Consider the following 19,258-nt stretch of genomic DNA (forward strand, 5'->3'; position numbering starts at 1 on the left):
AGAGGTTGGTGTATTTTAGCAGTCTTTTGGGTATTACAGTGGATGTATTTACTTAAGGAGAATAAATATAAATGATTTTATTAGCATAGGGCTTAATATTGCAGCCTGTCACACTGGGGTGAAAATGTGATGTAGATTTATTTTTCTCAAATCTTGCTGTTTTAAAATGAATTCATTTAGCAAGCTGAAATTCTATGTTGCTTATCTGCAATTAAGAACATTGGAAAAACTATCAGTTTCTCCTGCTAGAATTTTGTCACATAAATGTTCTTACTAAGTTATTAATTATATTTGCTTTTTAGCACTGAATTTCAAACGGTAACTTTGCTTGATCATTTAAAAAATATCTTACTGTGTATTAAATGCCTCCTTCAGAATCACTTTAAAATGTTTCATGGTGGATTTCATTATATTTCACTTTCATTTTATAAACTATCAATGTAAGAATGTAGAGTAACTTAGAATTTTAGAATTTAATGCAGGAAAATATATTTTAGGAAAACAGTTAAAGGATGGGAAGAAGCCAGAACCATGCAAACCTATCCTCAAGGTGGAATTCAAAACGACTAGATCTGGGTAAGATTTTACTTCATTGCCAATGTTCATTGTATATAATTCCTCAAATAGCATGGAAGGCTATTTTATCATTAATTTTGAAGGCCTATTTTAGAATAGTCTACACCATTCTTAAATTTTATGCTTTTTTTATTTAACAAAAGAAGTAAAATTGGTAAATTTAGGATAAAATACTTTTTTGTGTTCTTGTCTTTAGTAGTTTTACACATTATCTTGGAAAGTTTGAATTATTTTTCCTGTTAAACTTCGTACCTTCTCTAGATCAGTCTTCAGTAGCAATAGTGTTTATTCACTAGTGATCATTGTGGAATAAGCAATGAAGAAAAAAAGATTTAAAATTTAACTTATTTTTACTATATATGTTATGAAAGTTATATGTATTCTTCAGAAATTAAATCTTATATAAGAGTATCTGCCAATTATGAAAATAAATACAGTTTAATATTAAAGGGAGTGTTGGTTGTAGTTGAAGACATTATTGTCACTATATGAATTACATATGAAAATTAGATTGCTTAAACATTTATATATTTTACGTATATTTTTGTGTCAAATGTTAGATTAAAAAATATAAAGAAAAAAACATAAAATATCTGTGAAAATTCCACATCTCTTTAACTTCTAAAAGAAATTCTTTTATTTATGTTCTAGTTCCCCAGGAAAAGTATATGGTTTTATTTACTATGGCTTTTATTTGCTATAGCTATGTTGGACAGTGAGTATATATAGTATAGTGCAGAGGTTCTGAAATTGTGGTCCCTTGGCCAACAGCATTAGCTGAGAACTTGTTTGAAATGCAAATTCTCAGATTCCACCCTAGATCTACTGAATCAAAAACTCTGGGGCCGGGACCCAGCAATCTGTGTTTTAACTAGACCTACAGGAAATGCTGATGCACTCTAACATTTAGAAACACTGGTGTATTTTTTGTATACCAGTTTATAACCACTGGATATTACAACTGGCCCACTCACTTTTTAATCTCCCCTCCCATTTCAATTCAACTCATTTGAGTAAAGGTACCAGGCTAAAATATATATATAAAAATGTCGTTATCTTTTCCTTCCTTCTTTTTAGCCTTTGTTGAGATCCAACAGATATATTCCAACAATAGCTATATTCCAACAATAGATTAAATGAACTCTAAGAGGTGTATCATCTGTTTGACTCTTGCATCCTTCATTGTGTGACCTGTAGCATAGTTATCTGACTTCTTTGTGGTTCATTTTCCTCACTTATGACATAGATGGATAAAATGTCAGACATTAGTTGTTTAATTGAGATGATAATGTATGTAAAACATTTCAAGCAGTTCCTGGTATATAATAAACTTTATAAATGATTGAGAAACCATTTTTTTAAGGAAATCCCCTGCCACCAATTGATTTTTATTTGTTACATTTGTCCTATGGCAAAAGAATTAAAATAGGAAAAGCATGGTAGCAAAGAAAGAAAAACAGGAAGAAAATCTGAAAAAAAAATCTATGATTATAATACAAAATGAATTGGCTAAATATTTAAATTAATAGTGACTAATTAAGGTCTATTCTTATCTAGTTATTTTAACAAATATTGACTGGCAACAAAGGCAACAGTTCAGGGAAGATTTTTTCCTCTATGCTTCACCTGTTCCAGTTTTTACTCCTAAATAGTGTTAACATTTATGAGTTCAGGTTTCTTCAAGATGGCAGTAATACTTTTCCTTTCATAGAATTAGAAATGAAAATTTAAAATGTTGCTCTTTTGTAGGCATTTGTAAATACAGTCATCCACTGCCTAACAGCATCATGATCAGTGGTGGACTGTATATACAATGACGGTCCCAATAAATTATAATATTGTACTTTACTGTACCTTTTCTATGTTTATATACACAAATACTTACCATTGTGTTACGGTTGCCTACAATACTTAGTACAGTAATATGCTATATAGGTTTGTAACCTAGGAGTAATAGGCTATACAATATAGCCTAGATATGTAGTATATCATCGAGATTTTTGTAAGTTACACTCTATGATGTTCATACAATGACAAAATTGTCCAATGATGCATTCCTCAGAAGGTATCCTTTGTTGTTAAATGACATAGTTATACTGTTAACTGGATCAGTAAGATCACCATTTTGTAACAGTGTTCTCTACTTTCTCAATTTCTTTTGTCACCTAAGATGGGAAATTCAGTAAATTCAACATATTCTTCTTTTCTCTCAGTCCCTGGCCTCTTTCCTTGAAATAGCTTTCCACATTATACTATGCAACCTAAATCGAGAACTGTGCTACCCACTCCAGCTAGAGCAGAATCAGCCTCTATTCATTAAGCTGGGCAGCACTCATCTTTTTCCTGTTCCTATCAGGTATCATAAGCAGATGCCAACAGAATGTATTGTACAGTTCCTTTTGGCAAGTTACCAAATTTTGTAAAAAGCCATCCTTTTATTCTCAGGGTCTTCTACATTTTCTTCTCTTTGCTTAGAAATAATTTGAGGTAGATTCCCTACCATCTTTTGTGGCTCAGCAAAAATATGCAACCTTAAAGATACTCTAGCCTCATTGGCCAGGTGAGGTCCTCCAATAATATACTCTCAAAACATGCAGTACTTTTTCTTTCTACAACCCATACATATCGTTAGTAATGAAATTGTTTATTGAATATATGTCACCCACATTAAACATTCACCTCAGTGAAAGCATGGTGGTGCTGAATGTGAAGAAGAAGATAGGCAGGTGTATTGAAAAGATAGTGATAAAGAGCTATTAAAAATGCTTAGTTTAACTCTGAGGCAAAGGCAAATTCTGACAAAAAATGGAATTGAGATGTTACATAGCTTTTATTTTCTGATGAGATAAAGCAAATAAAACTTAGATCTGGAGAAACCAGATGTTCTCTAGCATAGGGAAATAAAGTATTTTAGTAGCAGTTTTATTATGGAACCAGTTCTTTCTTTATAAGAAGTTATAAATTAAATGTTAAGTCAATTCCATTGAAGTTGTTTCTTTGAGAAACTAATGTGAATCAGGTATGAAGTCCCATGGTGAATGGCAGTCAGCACAGTGTTGTGTGAACTCTGGAGTCAGACTACTTGGGTCTGAATCCCACCTCAGGTGTTTACTCATTGTGTAATCTTAGGCAAACCAAATAAGCCTTCTCTGCTTGTTGCTTTATCTGTAAGATGGGAATGATAATATTGCCTACCTCACTGAGTTGTTAAAAAATTAGATAAATATATAAAGCACTTGTAACGTGCTCTTTATACCAGTTGTGTCACATACACCACTGGTATATGTCTCACACATACTGGTTGTCTCAGATGTTTGATTACCTCTGACAAACACCTAAAATGCAGTTGTTGACTTATCGTGCTTCCACAAAGCAAGTGTACAAGTGGCAAGGTTAACCAAATTTTATAACTGAAGAATCTAGTATTCCTTCCTAAATTGAGAATCATATTTATCTGAAAGAGAAAGGCTGTGATTTAAAAAAATATTTTAGTCCTTTTTGATGTCAAAAAAAATTTTTAGATATCACATATGATGATTCATTAGTGGGTTGTGAAAATAGTTTTGCCAGTTGTGACCATCGATTTCTAACTTATAAACTAGAATAGGAAATAGAGAGCACTGCATATTTTAAGGGTAAATATTGATTCATGAAACTTTGGTATATATTTGTCTGTATACTGGATTATGAAGTAAAATGCACCTCTTCCTATGGGGCATTATTAAAATATTTGAAAGTCCCTGATTTAGTAGAAATAATTGGCGATTTGGATTATTAGACTGGGGTCCAAATCCCAGTTCTGCCACTTACTAACTGTATTATCTTTAGTAGGTTACCTAACCTCGCTGACCTTTTTACCTTACCTTAATAAAACAGAGACAATAATTCCCACTTTACAAAATTCTTCATGAAGGACTAAATGAAATAATATATGTCTGGCACATTATAGGTGTTTGATAACTCTAGTTTCTTTTCATTTGTACTTTACACTTTTCTTTTCACTAGTACACTATATAAGAAGGCATCAGTGGGGCCAGATTTTCAACAAGAAACAACTTTGAATGGGTTCAAATAGGTACTCAGATGAACTCTAGTGTTTTGAGCTACAGAGCATTAGAAGAGTTAGTTTTCTTCAGAAGTGATCACCATTCAAATAATTACCAGCTTTGGGAAAAGCATCTCTTTATTATGGAACCTAAAAGCGAATATTGGGTCCTTGAGCAAGACGTCTGACTAGAGGTGCCTGGTGTTAATCACCATCCCCCCCACACATGCACACACAAAAGGACCAAAAAGAACAGACAACTAAAATTTGACTAGAGCCTCTGAAGGAAAGTGATGGAGCGCAGAAAGCGAGTGGCCAATTCCCCGTGGAGTATGGCAACCCAGGATGACAGCATAGAGGGGGAGCAAAACACCCTGACTCTGCTGCCCTGTCTCCCACTTTGAGCCAGGAGGCACTTCCCCTTGTGGGGAAAACGTAAGCCATAGGCCCCCAACAGTCCCCGTTACCACTGCAGGCACATGCAGTCCTTCTCTGATAGAATTCTACAGTACTCATAGGCCCTGAGCCCAGTTTGTAGAGCCTCAAGGAATTTCCATGAAGCTGCATTGCTCCAGAGAATGAACAATGTGTGTACCCTCACCACCCCATGACCCAAGCTGCTATAGTATGGTGCCATCTTGAAATTGGAGCCAGTGCTTGAGTGCTCTGCTCAGGGGACCAGTAGCCACTTCATTTGTCCACTCTTGAGGCTCCACTGTCATTCCACCATGCTCACATGGGTGACTACAATGCCATGATCCCAGCTGCTCAGTGCCTGTGGCCAGGAACAGTTGTGGCTCTGGTGCCCACACCCATACAGTATGCTACCCCCCAAAAAAAAACAGATGGTCCTGTACAATGAGGGAGGCAGCCCTGGGCTGCTGCAGTACTACATGTCCTTGCTCCTCACTGGAAAAACAGCCCAGCAGACCCTCACCTGGCAGATCAGTGCCTGAACCAGTTGAACTGGCATGAACCTGTGCCTTCAGTAGGAAAAAAAAAAGCTCAGCAAACCTGCCTTTACTAGGTTCACCCCCCAAGTCAACCTGAAAATCAGCCCATCAAGCCTAAACCTGGCTAAGCTGTACTGCTCTTGCCACAGACGTCTACAGCCTAAGCCACTAAGGCACTCACAGACATTGCTGACATGGATTACAGCTGAAGAAATTGCGTGGAGACTACATCATGTCTCCACCCAGAACCAAAGCCAACACACCCTACCCAACTAGCATAACACCCATATACAGGAATAAATCTTTCCCTAAAAAGCTACTCCATAAAATTGGAACAGGTGACTGTTCAACCAAATGTGCAGATTCAGCATAGGAACACAAATATGAAAAAGCAAGGAAACATGACATCCCCAGAGGAACACAATAATTCTCCAGTGACAGAATCCAAAGAAGAGGAAATTTACAATATGCCCATAAAGAAATTCAAAATAATGATTTCTTAAAAACAAAACTCAGCAAGATACAAGAGAATACAGATAAACAATTCAACAAAATCAGAAAAAATATAGGAAATTCAACAAAGTTAGCATTTTTGGAAAGTGCAAACAGAAGTCTTGGAACTGAAGAACTTAAATGAAAAATACAATTGAGAGTTTCAGCAACAGACTACATCAAGCAAAATAAAGAATTTCTGAATTTGAAGGTAGGTCTTTTGAAATAATCCAGCCAGAGGGTGGAAAAAAAATAAGAATAAAAAAGAATGAAGCAAACCTATGGAACTTCAGAGTTGCATTTAAATATACAAATATTCACATAATATTTATAGAGGGTGAGAAGAGATGGAGGAAAGGCACAGAAAACATATTTAATGAAATAATAGCTGAAAATTGCTCAAGTTGGGAGAGATATGTATATTCAGATCCGGGAAGCTCTGGAGTTTCAAATAGATTAAATTCAAAAGGTCCTCTCCAAGACACATTATAATCAAACTGTCAGAAGTCAAAGAGAATTCTAAAAGCAGAAAAAGTGTCTTGTCACATGTAAGGGTATCTTCATTAGATTATCAACGGATTTCTCAGCAGAAGCCTTGCAGGTTAGTAGAGAATGGATGATATAGTCAAAATGCTGAAAGAACAAAACCTGTCAGCTAAGAATACTGTACCCAGCAAAGCTATCCTTCAGAAATGAACCTGAAATAAACTCTTTCCCAGACAAGGAAAAGCTGAGATAATTCATCACCACTAGATTGGCCTAACAAGAAATGATTATGCTGAGTCCTACAGCAAGAAGTGAAAAGCAGGTAATTACTGTCATGAAAACATCAGAAATTATAAAACTCACAGATAGAGATAAATTTGTAATCAAACTTGTAATACTCCAATACTATGATGATGCTGTATAAATCTTTCAGACCTCAACTATGAAGGTTAAAAGTCAAAATAGTAATAACTACAGCCACAAGTAGTTGTTAAGGAGCACCCAATAAATAAGGAGATATATAACAAAAATGTTACTTTGTTGAGAGAAGGGTTGAGAAATGTTGAGAGAAGGGTAAAAGTCTAGAATATTTTTATGCAGCTAAAGTTAAGTTGTTATCAGCTTAAAATAGTCTGTTGTAACCACATGATTATTTATGTTACACTCATGATAACCATCAAGAAATAAATCACAGCAGATGCACAAACAAGAAAAAGGAATCAAAACTTAGTACCATAGAAAAACCATCAAACCACAAAGCCAAACAAGAAAGGAAGAATGTAACAAAGGATACAGAAAAGCAAGAAAGCAGTTAACAAAATGGCAAGAGTAAGTTTTACCTGTCAGTAATTACCTTGAATGTAAATGGATTAAATTTCCCAATTATAAAAGATATAGCATGAATGAAAAAAGAAAAACTTTATGCTACCTACTATAGGCTCACGTCACTTGTACAGATACACATAGACTGAAAGTGAAAGTATGGAAAAAGATATTTCATGCAAACCGAAACCAAAAATGAGCAGGTTTATAAAATATCAGATAAAATGGGCGTTAAATCAAAAACTGTAAAAAAGACCAAAAAAGTAATTATGTAACAACGAAGGGATCAATTTAGCATGAGGATTTAAGAATTACAAATATATATGCATTGAACACTAGAGCACACAAATTATTACTACATCTAAAGGGAGAGATAAACTGCAGTAGGTAAGTAGTAGAGGAATTCAACACCCTACTTTCAGCAATAGACACATCATCCAGGCAGAAAATCAACAAAGAAACAATGGATTTAAATTGCAATGTAGACGAAGTGGATCTAACATACATTTACAGGATATTCCATCCAATAGCTGCAGATGCATATTCTTCTGCACTGTGCATGGAACATTCTTGAGGAGAGATCATATGTTAGGTCAAGAGCAAGTATTAACACGTGAGAAGATAGAGATCATATCAAGTAGCTTTTTTGGCCACAGTGGTATAAAACTAGAAATGATTAACAAGAGAAACTTTGGAAACTGTAAAAATACATGGACATTACACATCATGCTCTGAATAGCCAATGAGTCAATAAAGATGTTGAAAATGGAAAATAAATGATTCTTGAGACAACATGGGAAAACACAATATACTGAGGCCTATGGAATACAGCAAAAGCAGTCCTAAGAGGAAAATTTATAGCAATAAATACTTCCATCAGAAAAGCACAATAATCTCAAATAGACAACCTAACATTGCACCTCAAGGAACTAGAAAAAAGTGAACAAACCCAAAATTGGTAGGAAGAAAGAAAGAATAATTATCAGAGCCAAAATATACAAAATAGAGACTAAATAAAAATACAAAGTAGCAATGAAACACAGTTTGTACAAAATAGAGACTAAATAAAAATACCAAATATCAATGAAACACAGTTTGTTTTTTGAAAAGTTAAACAAAATCAAACCTTTAGTAAGATTAAGAAAAAGAGATGACTCAAATTAATAAATTCAGAGATGAAAAAGGGAACATTACAACCCATACAATAGAAACGATCACAAGAAACTATGATGAATAATTATATGCCAACAAATTGAGTAATCTAAAAAAAAAAGTGTATGAAGTTCTGGGCACATACAGCCTACCAAGATTAACTTAGGAAGAAATGGAAAATTTCAACAGACCAATAACAAGTGAGGGAATTGAATCAGTAATAAAAGTAGTGTCAGTAAAGAAAAGCCCAGACCTGGACATATTCAGTGCTGAGTTTTAGTAAACATACAAAGAAGAATATCAGTCTACCTCAAACTGTTTGAAAAAATTGAAGAGAAGGGAATTCTTCCAAACTCATTATACGAAACCAGCATTATTCTCTTACCAATACTAATTCCTGAAACTATTCTAAAAAATTGAAGAGAATTCTCCCTAACTCATTCTGTGAGGCCAGCATCACCCTGATACCAAAACCCAGTAACACACAACAAAAAAAGAAAACTATCAACAGTACCTCTCTGATGAACATAGATGCAAAATTTTTTAACAAAGTACTAGCAAACTGAATTAAACAGTACATTAAAAAGATCATGTACCACAATCAAGTGGGATTCATCCTAGGGAATTTCTTGTGCACTTTCACCAGTTCTGTCCAACATAGTACTGGAAGTCTTAGCCAGAGCAATTAAGCAAGACAAAGCCATCCAGATTGGAAAGGAGAGAGTCAAATTATCCCTGTTTGCAAACAGAATGACGTTTTATTTAGATAGAAAATCCTGAAGACTCAACTGAAAAACTTAAAACTAATAAGTGAATTTAGTAAAGTTGCAGGATAGAAAATGTATGGTAGTAACATTTCTATATGCTAATAGTGAACTAACTGAAAAAGAAGTCAAGAAAACAATCTCATTTACAATAGCTACTGAAAAAAGATAGCTAGGACTAAATTTAACAAAGGAGATAAAAGATCTCTACACTGATAACTATAAAACATTGAGGAAAGAAATTGAAGAGCACAAATGGAAGTGTATCTTTTTCATGGATTGGAAGAATTAATATTGTTAAAATGTCCATACTAACCAAAGTGAGCCACAGATTCCATGTATTTCCTATCAAAAACCAATGACATTGTTGACAAAAACAGGAAACTTTCTAAAATTTATATGAAACCACAAAAAATGTAAATAGTGAAAGTAATATTTATCCAAACAAGTAAACACAAAACACGGTGCTGAAGACATCACACTACCAGACTTCAAAATATGCTACAAAACTGTGGTAATCAAAACAGCATGGTATTGGCATAAAAAGAGATGCATAGACCAATGGTGTGGAATAGAGAGCCCAGAAATAAATCTGTGTATCTATAGCCAGTTGATTTCCAAGAAAGATACAAAGAACAAAAATTGGAAGGACATTCTTTTCAATAAATGCTGCTGGGAAAATAGGATATCCACATGGATAAGACTAAAGCCACACTCCTTTCACCAAATACAAAAATCCGCTAAAAAATGTATTAAAGACTTAAATGTAAGACCTGAAAGTATGAAACTACTGGAAGAATACATGGGAAATGCTTCATGATATGGGACTGGGCAAAGATTTTTTTGGATAGAACCTCAAAAGTGTAGGCAACAAAAGCCAAAATAGAAAAATGGAATTACATCCAATTAAAAAGATTCTTCAGAGCAAAGGAAACAGTCAACCAAGTGAAGAGACAGTCTACAGAATGAGAGAAAATATTTGTAAACTATACATCTAACTAAAGATTAATATACAGAATATATAAGGAACTCAGTTCAATAGCCAAAAAAAAAAATCTGATAAAAAATGGGCAGAAAACCTTTAACAGACATTCCTCAAAAGAAGAAATACAAATGACCAATCAGGCATATGAAGAAATGTTCAACATCACTAATCATCAGGGAAATACAAATAATACCACAATAAGATATCACCTCACTCCAGTTAGAATGGCAGTTATCAAACAAGACAAAAGATAAAAGTGTTAGTATATGGAGAAAAGGGAACCTATACATATAGTTGATGGAATGTAAATTAGTGCAGCCATTATGGAAAATCATATGGAGGTTCCCCAAAAAGTTAAAAATAGAACTACCATATGATCCAACAATCTCATTACTTTATGCATATCTGAGGGAAATGAAATCAGTATGTTGAAGCAATATCTGCACTCCCGTGTTCCCTTTGTGATTATGGCACTTGGTCTTAACGTCTGTTAAGAAAAAGTCCAGGCCGGGCGCGGTGGCTCACGCCTGTAATCCCAGCACTTTGGGAGGCCGAGGCGGGTGGATCACGAGGTCAGGAGATCGAGACCATCCTGGCTAACACGGTGAAACCCCGTCTCTACTAAAAATACTAAAAATTAGCCGGGCGTGGTGGCGGGCGCCTGTAGTCCCAGCTACTCGGGAGGCTGAGGCAGGAGAATGGCGTGAACCCAGGAGGCGGAGCTTGCAGTGAGCCGAGATCGCGCCACTGCACTCCAGCCTGGGCGACAGAGCAAGACTCCGTCTCAAAAAAAAAAAAAAAAAAAAAAAAGAAAAAGTCCACAGGCATATTTGTATGTAATTTCATCTAATGAGTGAAGATCTCTTTGAGTCTATGGACTTTTACAATTTGAAGTGCCTCATCAGTTAACCTTACCCTTTTTCATGTTACTTTTGGTATGTCAGTCAAAAAGTTTTAACCTTAAATGGTTGATTTTTGCTTTATCACTGTCTTCAGAAATAGTCATTCTACAACCCAGCCCAGATTTATCTATATTATCTTTATTCTCTCAAAACTAGAATATTTTCTCCCAGTCTTAATCCCCAAATCTCACACCTAACTATGATAAATTGCCATTCACTTTCTTGTTTTTAAGATAACATTTTGACTTGCATTTGCTTAGCACAATTCTGATGTCTTCTCCCTACACTGTATAATAAACTAGTGGATAATTCTACCTGTAGTAAGTGGTCAAATACAGGGAGCAATCAAGCCAGCTCACATGGTGAGATTACCACACTACTTTGTGTTCTCGTGACTTCAGACCTGCTACTGCTGTATTTTTAATCACTTGTCTGGGGAAAGGTGACTATTATAGCTTTGTGTTATAATCCCGTATTGCCAGAAAATTATGTCTACTAGATTGATAACTCTGTCTTTTGACATTAGAACACCTCTTTTAGTAGCTGTGTAAGTATATGCCCAAGATTGGGCTTATCCATGACTCAATTTGAAGTGCTAAAATCCTTGCCCCTCTATTTTTAGGCTATTCCCTATATTTGTTTTTTAATTCATCACTGTTGAATTTAAACTGATATTACATATATAATGAAGCCTAATGTTATATGCCTACTGTTAGCACCTACAGAATGATTTCCTGCCAGTTCCGAACGCTTTAGAGTCAAAACTCCCAACACTGGTATTTTATCTAGAAAGACACCAAAATAAACAAGTAGAAAAGAGGACTAGGAGATTCTGAACAGGCACACACATACAAAAAGAAAGCCAGCATAATACGCTCTGAGGCTAAGATAGTTTGGTTTGATAGTTCGGGGCTACAGAACAATTGATGAGAATGATAACAGAACGAAGGCCAGGAGATATATTGTAGGAAGGATTAATTTGTGAGAGTACCTTATTAGCATCATTTCAAACACAAGCCAGGATGCAGGGACATTAAAAGGAAGAAAAACAAGGCCAGGCATGGTGCCTCATGCCTGTAGTCCCAGCACTTTGGGAGGCCTAGGTGGGAAGATCATGAGGTCAGGAGTTCGAGACCAGCCTGGCCAATATGGTGAAACCCTGACTCTCCTAAAAATGGAGAAATTAGCCAGGCATGGTGGCATGTACCTGTAATCCCAGCTACTCAGGAGGCTGAGGCAGGAGAATCGCTTGAACCCAGGAGGCGGAGGTTACAGTGAGCCAAGATGGTGCCATTGTACTCCAAATTGGTGGATTCACAAGGGAAAATGCATACTGGCGTATAACATGTATTTGGTGAGATACAGGTATCAATTATGTCTTTATTGATTTTTATAATCAGGTTTTTTACATAGTAAATACAAATATAGGAGTGAGTATGCTTTCCTTTTTGATGTCATAGATAATTCAGTAGTGAAAATCTTTTGTTGAACTATTTCATTATAATGAATTTCCCGTGGTGAAATTTTGAAGGAAAGAGGTTTTCTATGGCTCTCGACAAATTGCCATATTGCTTTTCAGTAGTATCTGTGTATACTTTAAAGAAGTGAGTATAAAATATACCGATTTCATAAATAATCTGATCAGTATAGGATGATTTTTGTTTTGTCAATTTAGTACTGATATGGTTTGACTGTGTTCTCACCCACATCTCATCTTGAGTTGTAGTTGCCTTAATCCCCATGTGAAGTGGGAGGGATTTGGTGGGAGGTAATTGAATCATGAGGGTGGTTTCCCCCATGCTATTCTCATGATAGTAAGTTCTCATGAGATCTCATAGTTTTATAAGAGGCTTCCCCCTTTGCTTGGCTCTCTGTCATGCGAAGAAGGACATATTTGCTGCACCTTCCACCATGACGGTAAGTTCCCTGAGGCCTCCCCAGCCATGCTGAACTGTGAGTCAATTAAACCTCTTTTCTTTGTGAATTACTCAGTCTCAGATATGTCTTTATTAGCAGCAGGAGAACTAACTAATACAGTAAATTGGCACCAGGAGTGGGGCACTGCTGAAAAGACATCCAAAAATGTGGAAGTGACTATGGAACTGGGTAACACGCAGAAGTTGGAACAGTTTGGAGGGTTCGGAAGAAGACAGAAAGATGTAGGCGAGTTTGCAGCTTCCTAGAGACTTGAAGGACTCAGAAGACCGAAAGATATGAGAAAGTTTCGAACTTCCTAGAGACTTGTTGAATGGGTTTGACCGAAATCCTGATAGTGATGTGGACAGTGAAGTCCAGGCTGGGGTGGTCTCAGATGGAGCTGAGGGACTTGTTGGAAACTGGATCTATGGTGAGTCTTACTGTGCTTTAGCAAAGAGACTGGTGGTTTTTTGCCCCTGTTCTAGAGATCTGTGGAACTTTGAACTTGAGAGAGATTATTTGGGGTTATCTGGTGGAAGAAATTTCTAAGCAGCAAAGTGTTCAAGGGGAAGCAGAGCATTAAAGTTTGGAAACTTTGCAGCTTGATGATGTGCTAGAAAAGAAAAACCCATTTTCTGGGAAGAAATTCAAGCCTGCTGCAGAAATTTGCATAAGTAATGAGGAGCTGAATGTTAATCAACAAGACAATAGGGTAAATGCCTCCAGGGCATGTCAGAAACCTTCACAGCAGTCCCTTCCATCACAGGCCCAGAGGCCTAGGAGAAAAAAATGTTTTTGAGGGCCAGATCCAGGGTCTTGCCGCTTTGTGCAGTCTCTGGACTTGGTGCCCTGTGTCCCAGCCATGGCTAAAAGGGGTCAACATAGAGCTCAGGCCATTGCTTCAGAGGGTGCAAGCCCCAAGCCTTGGCAGCTTATATGTGGTGTTGGGTCTGCAAATACTCAAAAGTCAAGAATTGAGGTTTGGGAACCTCCACCTATATTTCAGAGCATGTTTGGAAATCCCTGGATGTCCAGGCAGAAGTTTGCTGCAGGAGTGAAAGCCTTGTGGAGAACCTCTACTAGGGCAGTGTGGACGGGAAATGTGGAGTCGGTGCCCCCACACAGAGTCCCCAGTGGAACACTGCTTAGTAGAGCTGTGAGAAGAGGGCCACCATCCTCCAGACCCCAGAATGGTAGATCCACTGACAGCTTCCACCATGCACCTGGACAAGCTGCAGACACTCAACATCAACCCATGAAAGCAACCAGGAGGGGTCTGTACCCTGCAAAGCCACAGGGGCAGAGCTGTCAAGACCATGGGAACCCACCTCTTGCATCAGAGTGACCTGGATGTGAGACATGAAGTCAAAGGAGATCATTTTGGAAATTTAAAGTTTAATGATGGCCCTTTTGGATTTTGAATTTGCATGGGGCCTGTAGCCCCTTAATTTTGGCCAATTTCTCCCATTTGGAATGGGAGAAATTGGAATTTACCCAATGCCTGTATCCCCATTATATCTAGCTAGTGTTACGTGGTTTCAGATTACATCCAGAGTGTGAGGGGGTATGAGGCTTGGATTGAGATCCTCAATAGCATCCTCACGTTCCCCCCACAAACCCACAGTGATAGAGTAAGTCAAGTAATAGTATTAGAAGTCTCAATTTTTGTGCTAAGCTAGTGTTGCTCAAATTATGGCTGTAAAGAGTTCCTGTGTGCTAAATGATCTGAGACAAGATAAGTACAGAAATCAAGACTGAACGTAGACACTTGAATGCCACTTGACATTGTTGCAGCATTTACGTACATATTCACAGTTTGTGTTTGTTTGTTTTACAAAAGCATAGCTTTTCAACAAATTTAAAAAAAAATTTAAATACTTCTTGACCACAGTTTGGAAAGCAGTGTTCAAGGCAACATGTATTTAGACAAGTACATCAAATTCATCTGATATTTTCAATTTTATTTCTTTTTTCCTCTCAGCCCTTCTATTAAAGAGATTTTTGAAAATGTTGTTTTGGATTATTTCATTTTGATTTGATAGATTAAAAAACTTAGTAGAAAAAGATTATTAATATTTTTTGAGTATCCACAAGTTTGGTTTTTACTCTAACAATTTATGCATATGAACCTATTGTAATTGACATATAATCTGCAAAATAAATCTAAACTTTTTTATTTTGTGTGAAAAATAATTTAATACCAAATAGGAGAGTGTGAATTTCTATTAGACTTTTCAAATTAGGTATTAATAGTTTATGTTTGAAATTTGAGTTAAGAATTTTAGGAATTTGATATAGGGTCTTGTAAAATCAATAATTGTTTACTCATTCAGTAAATACATATGTCTCTGGACTTCCTGCTAAGCACTAGGAGTAGAGTGGTAAAGTTTAGGTATTAGTTACCAGGTAGCTCTCAAGAGCTAAGGTATAATTCTGCTTACCAAATGTATAGTTATTAAGTGTTCCCTCTAAAATGGAATTGTACATTTCCATTTGAAAAAAAATTGTTGAGGGTTTGGTAAAATCAGTAAGGCAGACAATTAGTAATGTAGACAATGTCATATGAGATTGACTAGAGCTTAAATCCCAATTTTTTAAATACATGGAGATATTGAATAATATAGGTACTAATTATGCAGAACAATTATTAAAATGGCACAGCAATTAAATTTCACCCTGCTGTAGGTGTGTTCCCCAAATCTGGCCATGTGTGGGAAGCATCTGAAATCCTGGGCCCCATGCTCCAGCATTTCCAGTCCATTAAGTCTGGTGAGGCAGTGATCAGCTCAGCTGTAGGATTAGTGGTATTTTAAATATTTCTTTGACAAGCACCTTGGGGTACCTAGCTGTGGTTTTGGGGATGCAGAGCTAGAACATGCAAAGCAGATAAACATTGACAGTGAAGTGTGGTAATGCTGAGTAGAGGTATACAGAAGGTAGCTAGGAACATGGAGGGGGCCCCCAACTCTGCCAGGGTGGCTGGGCTAGGAAAGGTTTCTCTGAGGAGGTGATGATTGGAACGAGTTTTGAAGGAGGAACAGGAACTGACTAAACAGAAAACGAGGAAAAGTACATCTGTCAATGAACAACTCAACTGAATGCTATCATACAAAAGTAATTGTGGAGATGAAGAGGAGACAGATTCTAGAGATCCTAATGGAGTAAACAGGATGTGTCTGCATGATTTGGGGTCCTTTCACCCATTATCATGTCCTGGCTTACTCACTGTCCTGCAGTCCCACTGGCCTGTTAGTTCCTCAGGTACACCCAGCTCGTTTCTGACCTCTGGTCTTTGTGGTGGCTATTCCTGCTGACTAGAGTGGACCTCCTTCTTCCACAAACCCAGTTCTTTGAATGGCTGGCTCCTATTCATTTAGGTCCCAGCCCAACTGCCATCCCTTCTGGGGACTGTCCTCGTCATGCTGTCTCACTATCGCTCCTGTGGCGCTGCCCTCACAGTCAGCCTACCGCTGAGCCTTGTATCGATCTTCATAATATTAATACCTATCAGTGTGTTGTCTGCCTAGACTAGACTTTATTCCCTGCTTTATTCCCTGGAACACAGGTGCTAAAAATAGTTCAGTGAATGAATATGTAGTATTATGGAGCTGAGTTTAACAAATTAGTTATACAAATGGCTTTTTGGATAGAAGTGGCACTTTTAAGTGAAGAAGGCATCATATGGAAACATAGCTTCAGCTGAACCTATTGTTAAGGCAGGCCTGGGAAGGTAATCATTGGCAGAAAGCGTGTTTACTCCATCACGTGTCTAGTTTCTTAAAAAATCTAATCAAACTAGAAGGCTTCCAAACTGACGTCTTTCTAACCTGGCTGTCTTCCAAAATGAGAAGGGTTTTGGTTAACACCCAATATCATTAAAAGGGATTCTACTAAAATTCTACTTAAAGTAATCAAGTAAAAACTATTATTTCTAGACCTTATAACATCAAAAGACTTACCTTTTTATTTTAAAAGAATATTAATATTATTCACCTTTGTAATTCATGTTACCTAGAAATAGTTGAGATCCCTAGAACTTTTTAATACAATTACAAATGCTTACAAAAACTTTAAATTTTCGTAATTTTTGCTGTGAAGTGCTAAAATATTGAAGTTTATCATTGTATTTATGACTAATTTCTTTTTTTAAGATAATTATTAATATTTACTGTTCAAGTTTGAGGCATTATAATGAAAAAACATGTAACCTGTGAAGGTTCACGGGTTGGATGGTTCTTGCCTGGCAATCAGACAGACAATTTTAAAGAGACAGCACATAAAATAACACAAGTAAAATAGATTTGGCAAATGTTTATTATTATGAAAAGGAAAATTACCTTGGTGACAGGTCAGTTGGCGTTTCTTTCAAACTGTTTCTCTTTTGTAAATATAAGTTTAGAAAATAAGTACAGGCAGCTTACAAAGCCACGGAAGAAAAACTTACTTGCCTTCCGAGGATAAACCTACCTAGCTACCATGGTGTCAAGATTGTATAAACTGGTCACCTACCCAGTTTGATCTCCCTGGGTGCTTTGTGGACATTTTATTCTGTAATGTACAGCTATAATCTCTCTTCATTGTTCTGGCATTAATAACACAGTTTAAAAAAACAGGTTATATTTAAAAGCGCACTTACCAGCCGTTCTCGAAATATTACATATAGAATACCTGGCTCAAGTCTTCCATTCTAAAAATTTAACAAGTGTTAGTTCCCCACTGGTCCCTTCATCCCTGTCCTTGGATTATTTGAATTCAGTTGTATGTTGCATCTCAAGGTATAGAAGAGTGGAGATGTATTCTGTTTATTCGTTATATGTGATAAAAAGTGGAAGAAAATCAAATATACTTTCCTGAGCACGGTCATAATAATCGCAGTATGCTGAGAGGTTGAAACACTGAATGTATGGATATGGTTCTATTTAGGATAACATTTTAAGCTCCCTAACTGCAATTTAGCTAGAGAAACATTACCCAAATCAATTAGTGCTAAAAAATAAATGATAGTAAGGTAGCAAATGAGTAGTGCAACACACATTTCTATTCATTCATTCCTTTGAAACAATATTTAATTACTACCCACTATATGGCAGGTACTGTTCCAGGCACTGTTGTGGATGCAGCAATGAACAAATCACACAAAACCACTGCCCTCATGAAGCATACATTTTAATGAGAAAAACAGTAAGCAAAATAAATAAATTTGTGTAGTGATAATTGCTATGGAAAAAATAAAGCAAGGAAAGATACATAAGGGTGTAGTTTTATAAAAGTATTATGTACACAAGCACATACATCTATTGCATTGATATTTATGTTTACTTATAAACTACATACCCATATGATTACCCGTCTAATTAAATTTTAGTGAAGTTGATTTACTCTTGTTTTAGATAAAAATAAATATAATTTAGTGCTTTTAATGGGTGTTTTTCCCACACACCATGAAGGGAAATTTTCACAATAGATGATAATGACAATTTGATGATATAATAATTAAAAGTAGGTAACTCTTACTAAGGATGTGCCGAGCCAGGCACTGTCCAGTTTAAGAATTATCTGAGGTTAGATACTTATCACTACATATCCATTTTATACATGTAGAAGCTAGGAACAGAGAGGGTAAGCAACGTGCCAAAGATCATACAGGAATTAAGCCAGAGCTAAGATTTAAATGCAGTTAGGTTAGTTCCAGAACTAGCACTTTTAACCATTAGATATTATTACGTATGGCTTATAGATGTGAAGACTAAAAATTCTAGAGATGGAAAAGAAGGAAGTAACATCATGAATAATGGGTGAGGAGGAAGATAGATACACTGGCCTTAGATTAAGCATTTAAAAACTAAGAAATCATAAATGGAGATACTTAAGAAAATAATATACAGAAAATTTAATTCATCTGTATAATGTACCATAAATAACTTCACCACCAATAAATGGAAAGACAAGTCAAATGAGTGGAAATATACTCAGACCATAATATGTGAAAAAATAAGCATATATTAATAGTTTTTGAAAATGAGTCTAGATAAATAATTTAGGTTTAATAATGACTAACAGAATGGGAAAATTAGTTATAACAGAGTTATGGGGCTAATTAGAATTATCAGGCTGGCAACTGATAAATGTGTGTATGGGAGCTATGGTTTGAGAATGCATCAGCC

General features: G+C 36.2%; 1 protein-coding gene across 9 annotated transcripts in view; it reads left to right on the forward strand.

Annotated features, from left to right (window-relative positions):
* The window catches only part of STXBP5 (syntaxin binding protein 5), a 190,254-nt gene that overhangs the window by 89,709 nt on the left and 81,287 nt on the right, over positions 1–19,258 (forward strand). For all 9 annotated transcript variants that reach the window (XR_010134391.1, XR_010134392.1, XR_010134393.1 and 6 more), the window contains exon 9: positions 498–576. Coding sequence is in view for 6 of the 9 variants with exons in the window: in XM_055392020.2 (XP_055247995.1) it covers positions 498–576 (79 nt within the window). In the remaining 3 variants the exon portion in view is untranslated. The remainder of the gene's footprint in view (positions 1–497; positions 577–19,258) is intronic.

This window comes from Gorilla gorilla, chromosome 5 (genome assembly GCF_029281585.2).
Source record: "Gorilla gorilla gorilla isolate KB3781 chromosome 5, NHGRI_mGorGor1-v2.1_pri, whole genome shotgun sequence".
Taxonomy (NCBI): Eukaryota; Metazoa; Chordata; class Mammalia; order Primates; family Hominidae; genus Gorilla; species Gorilla gorilla.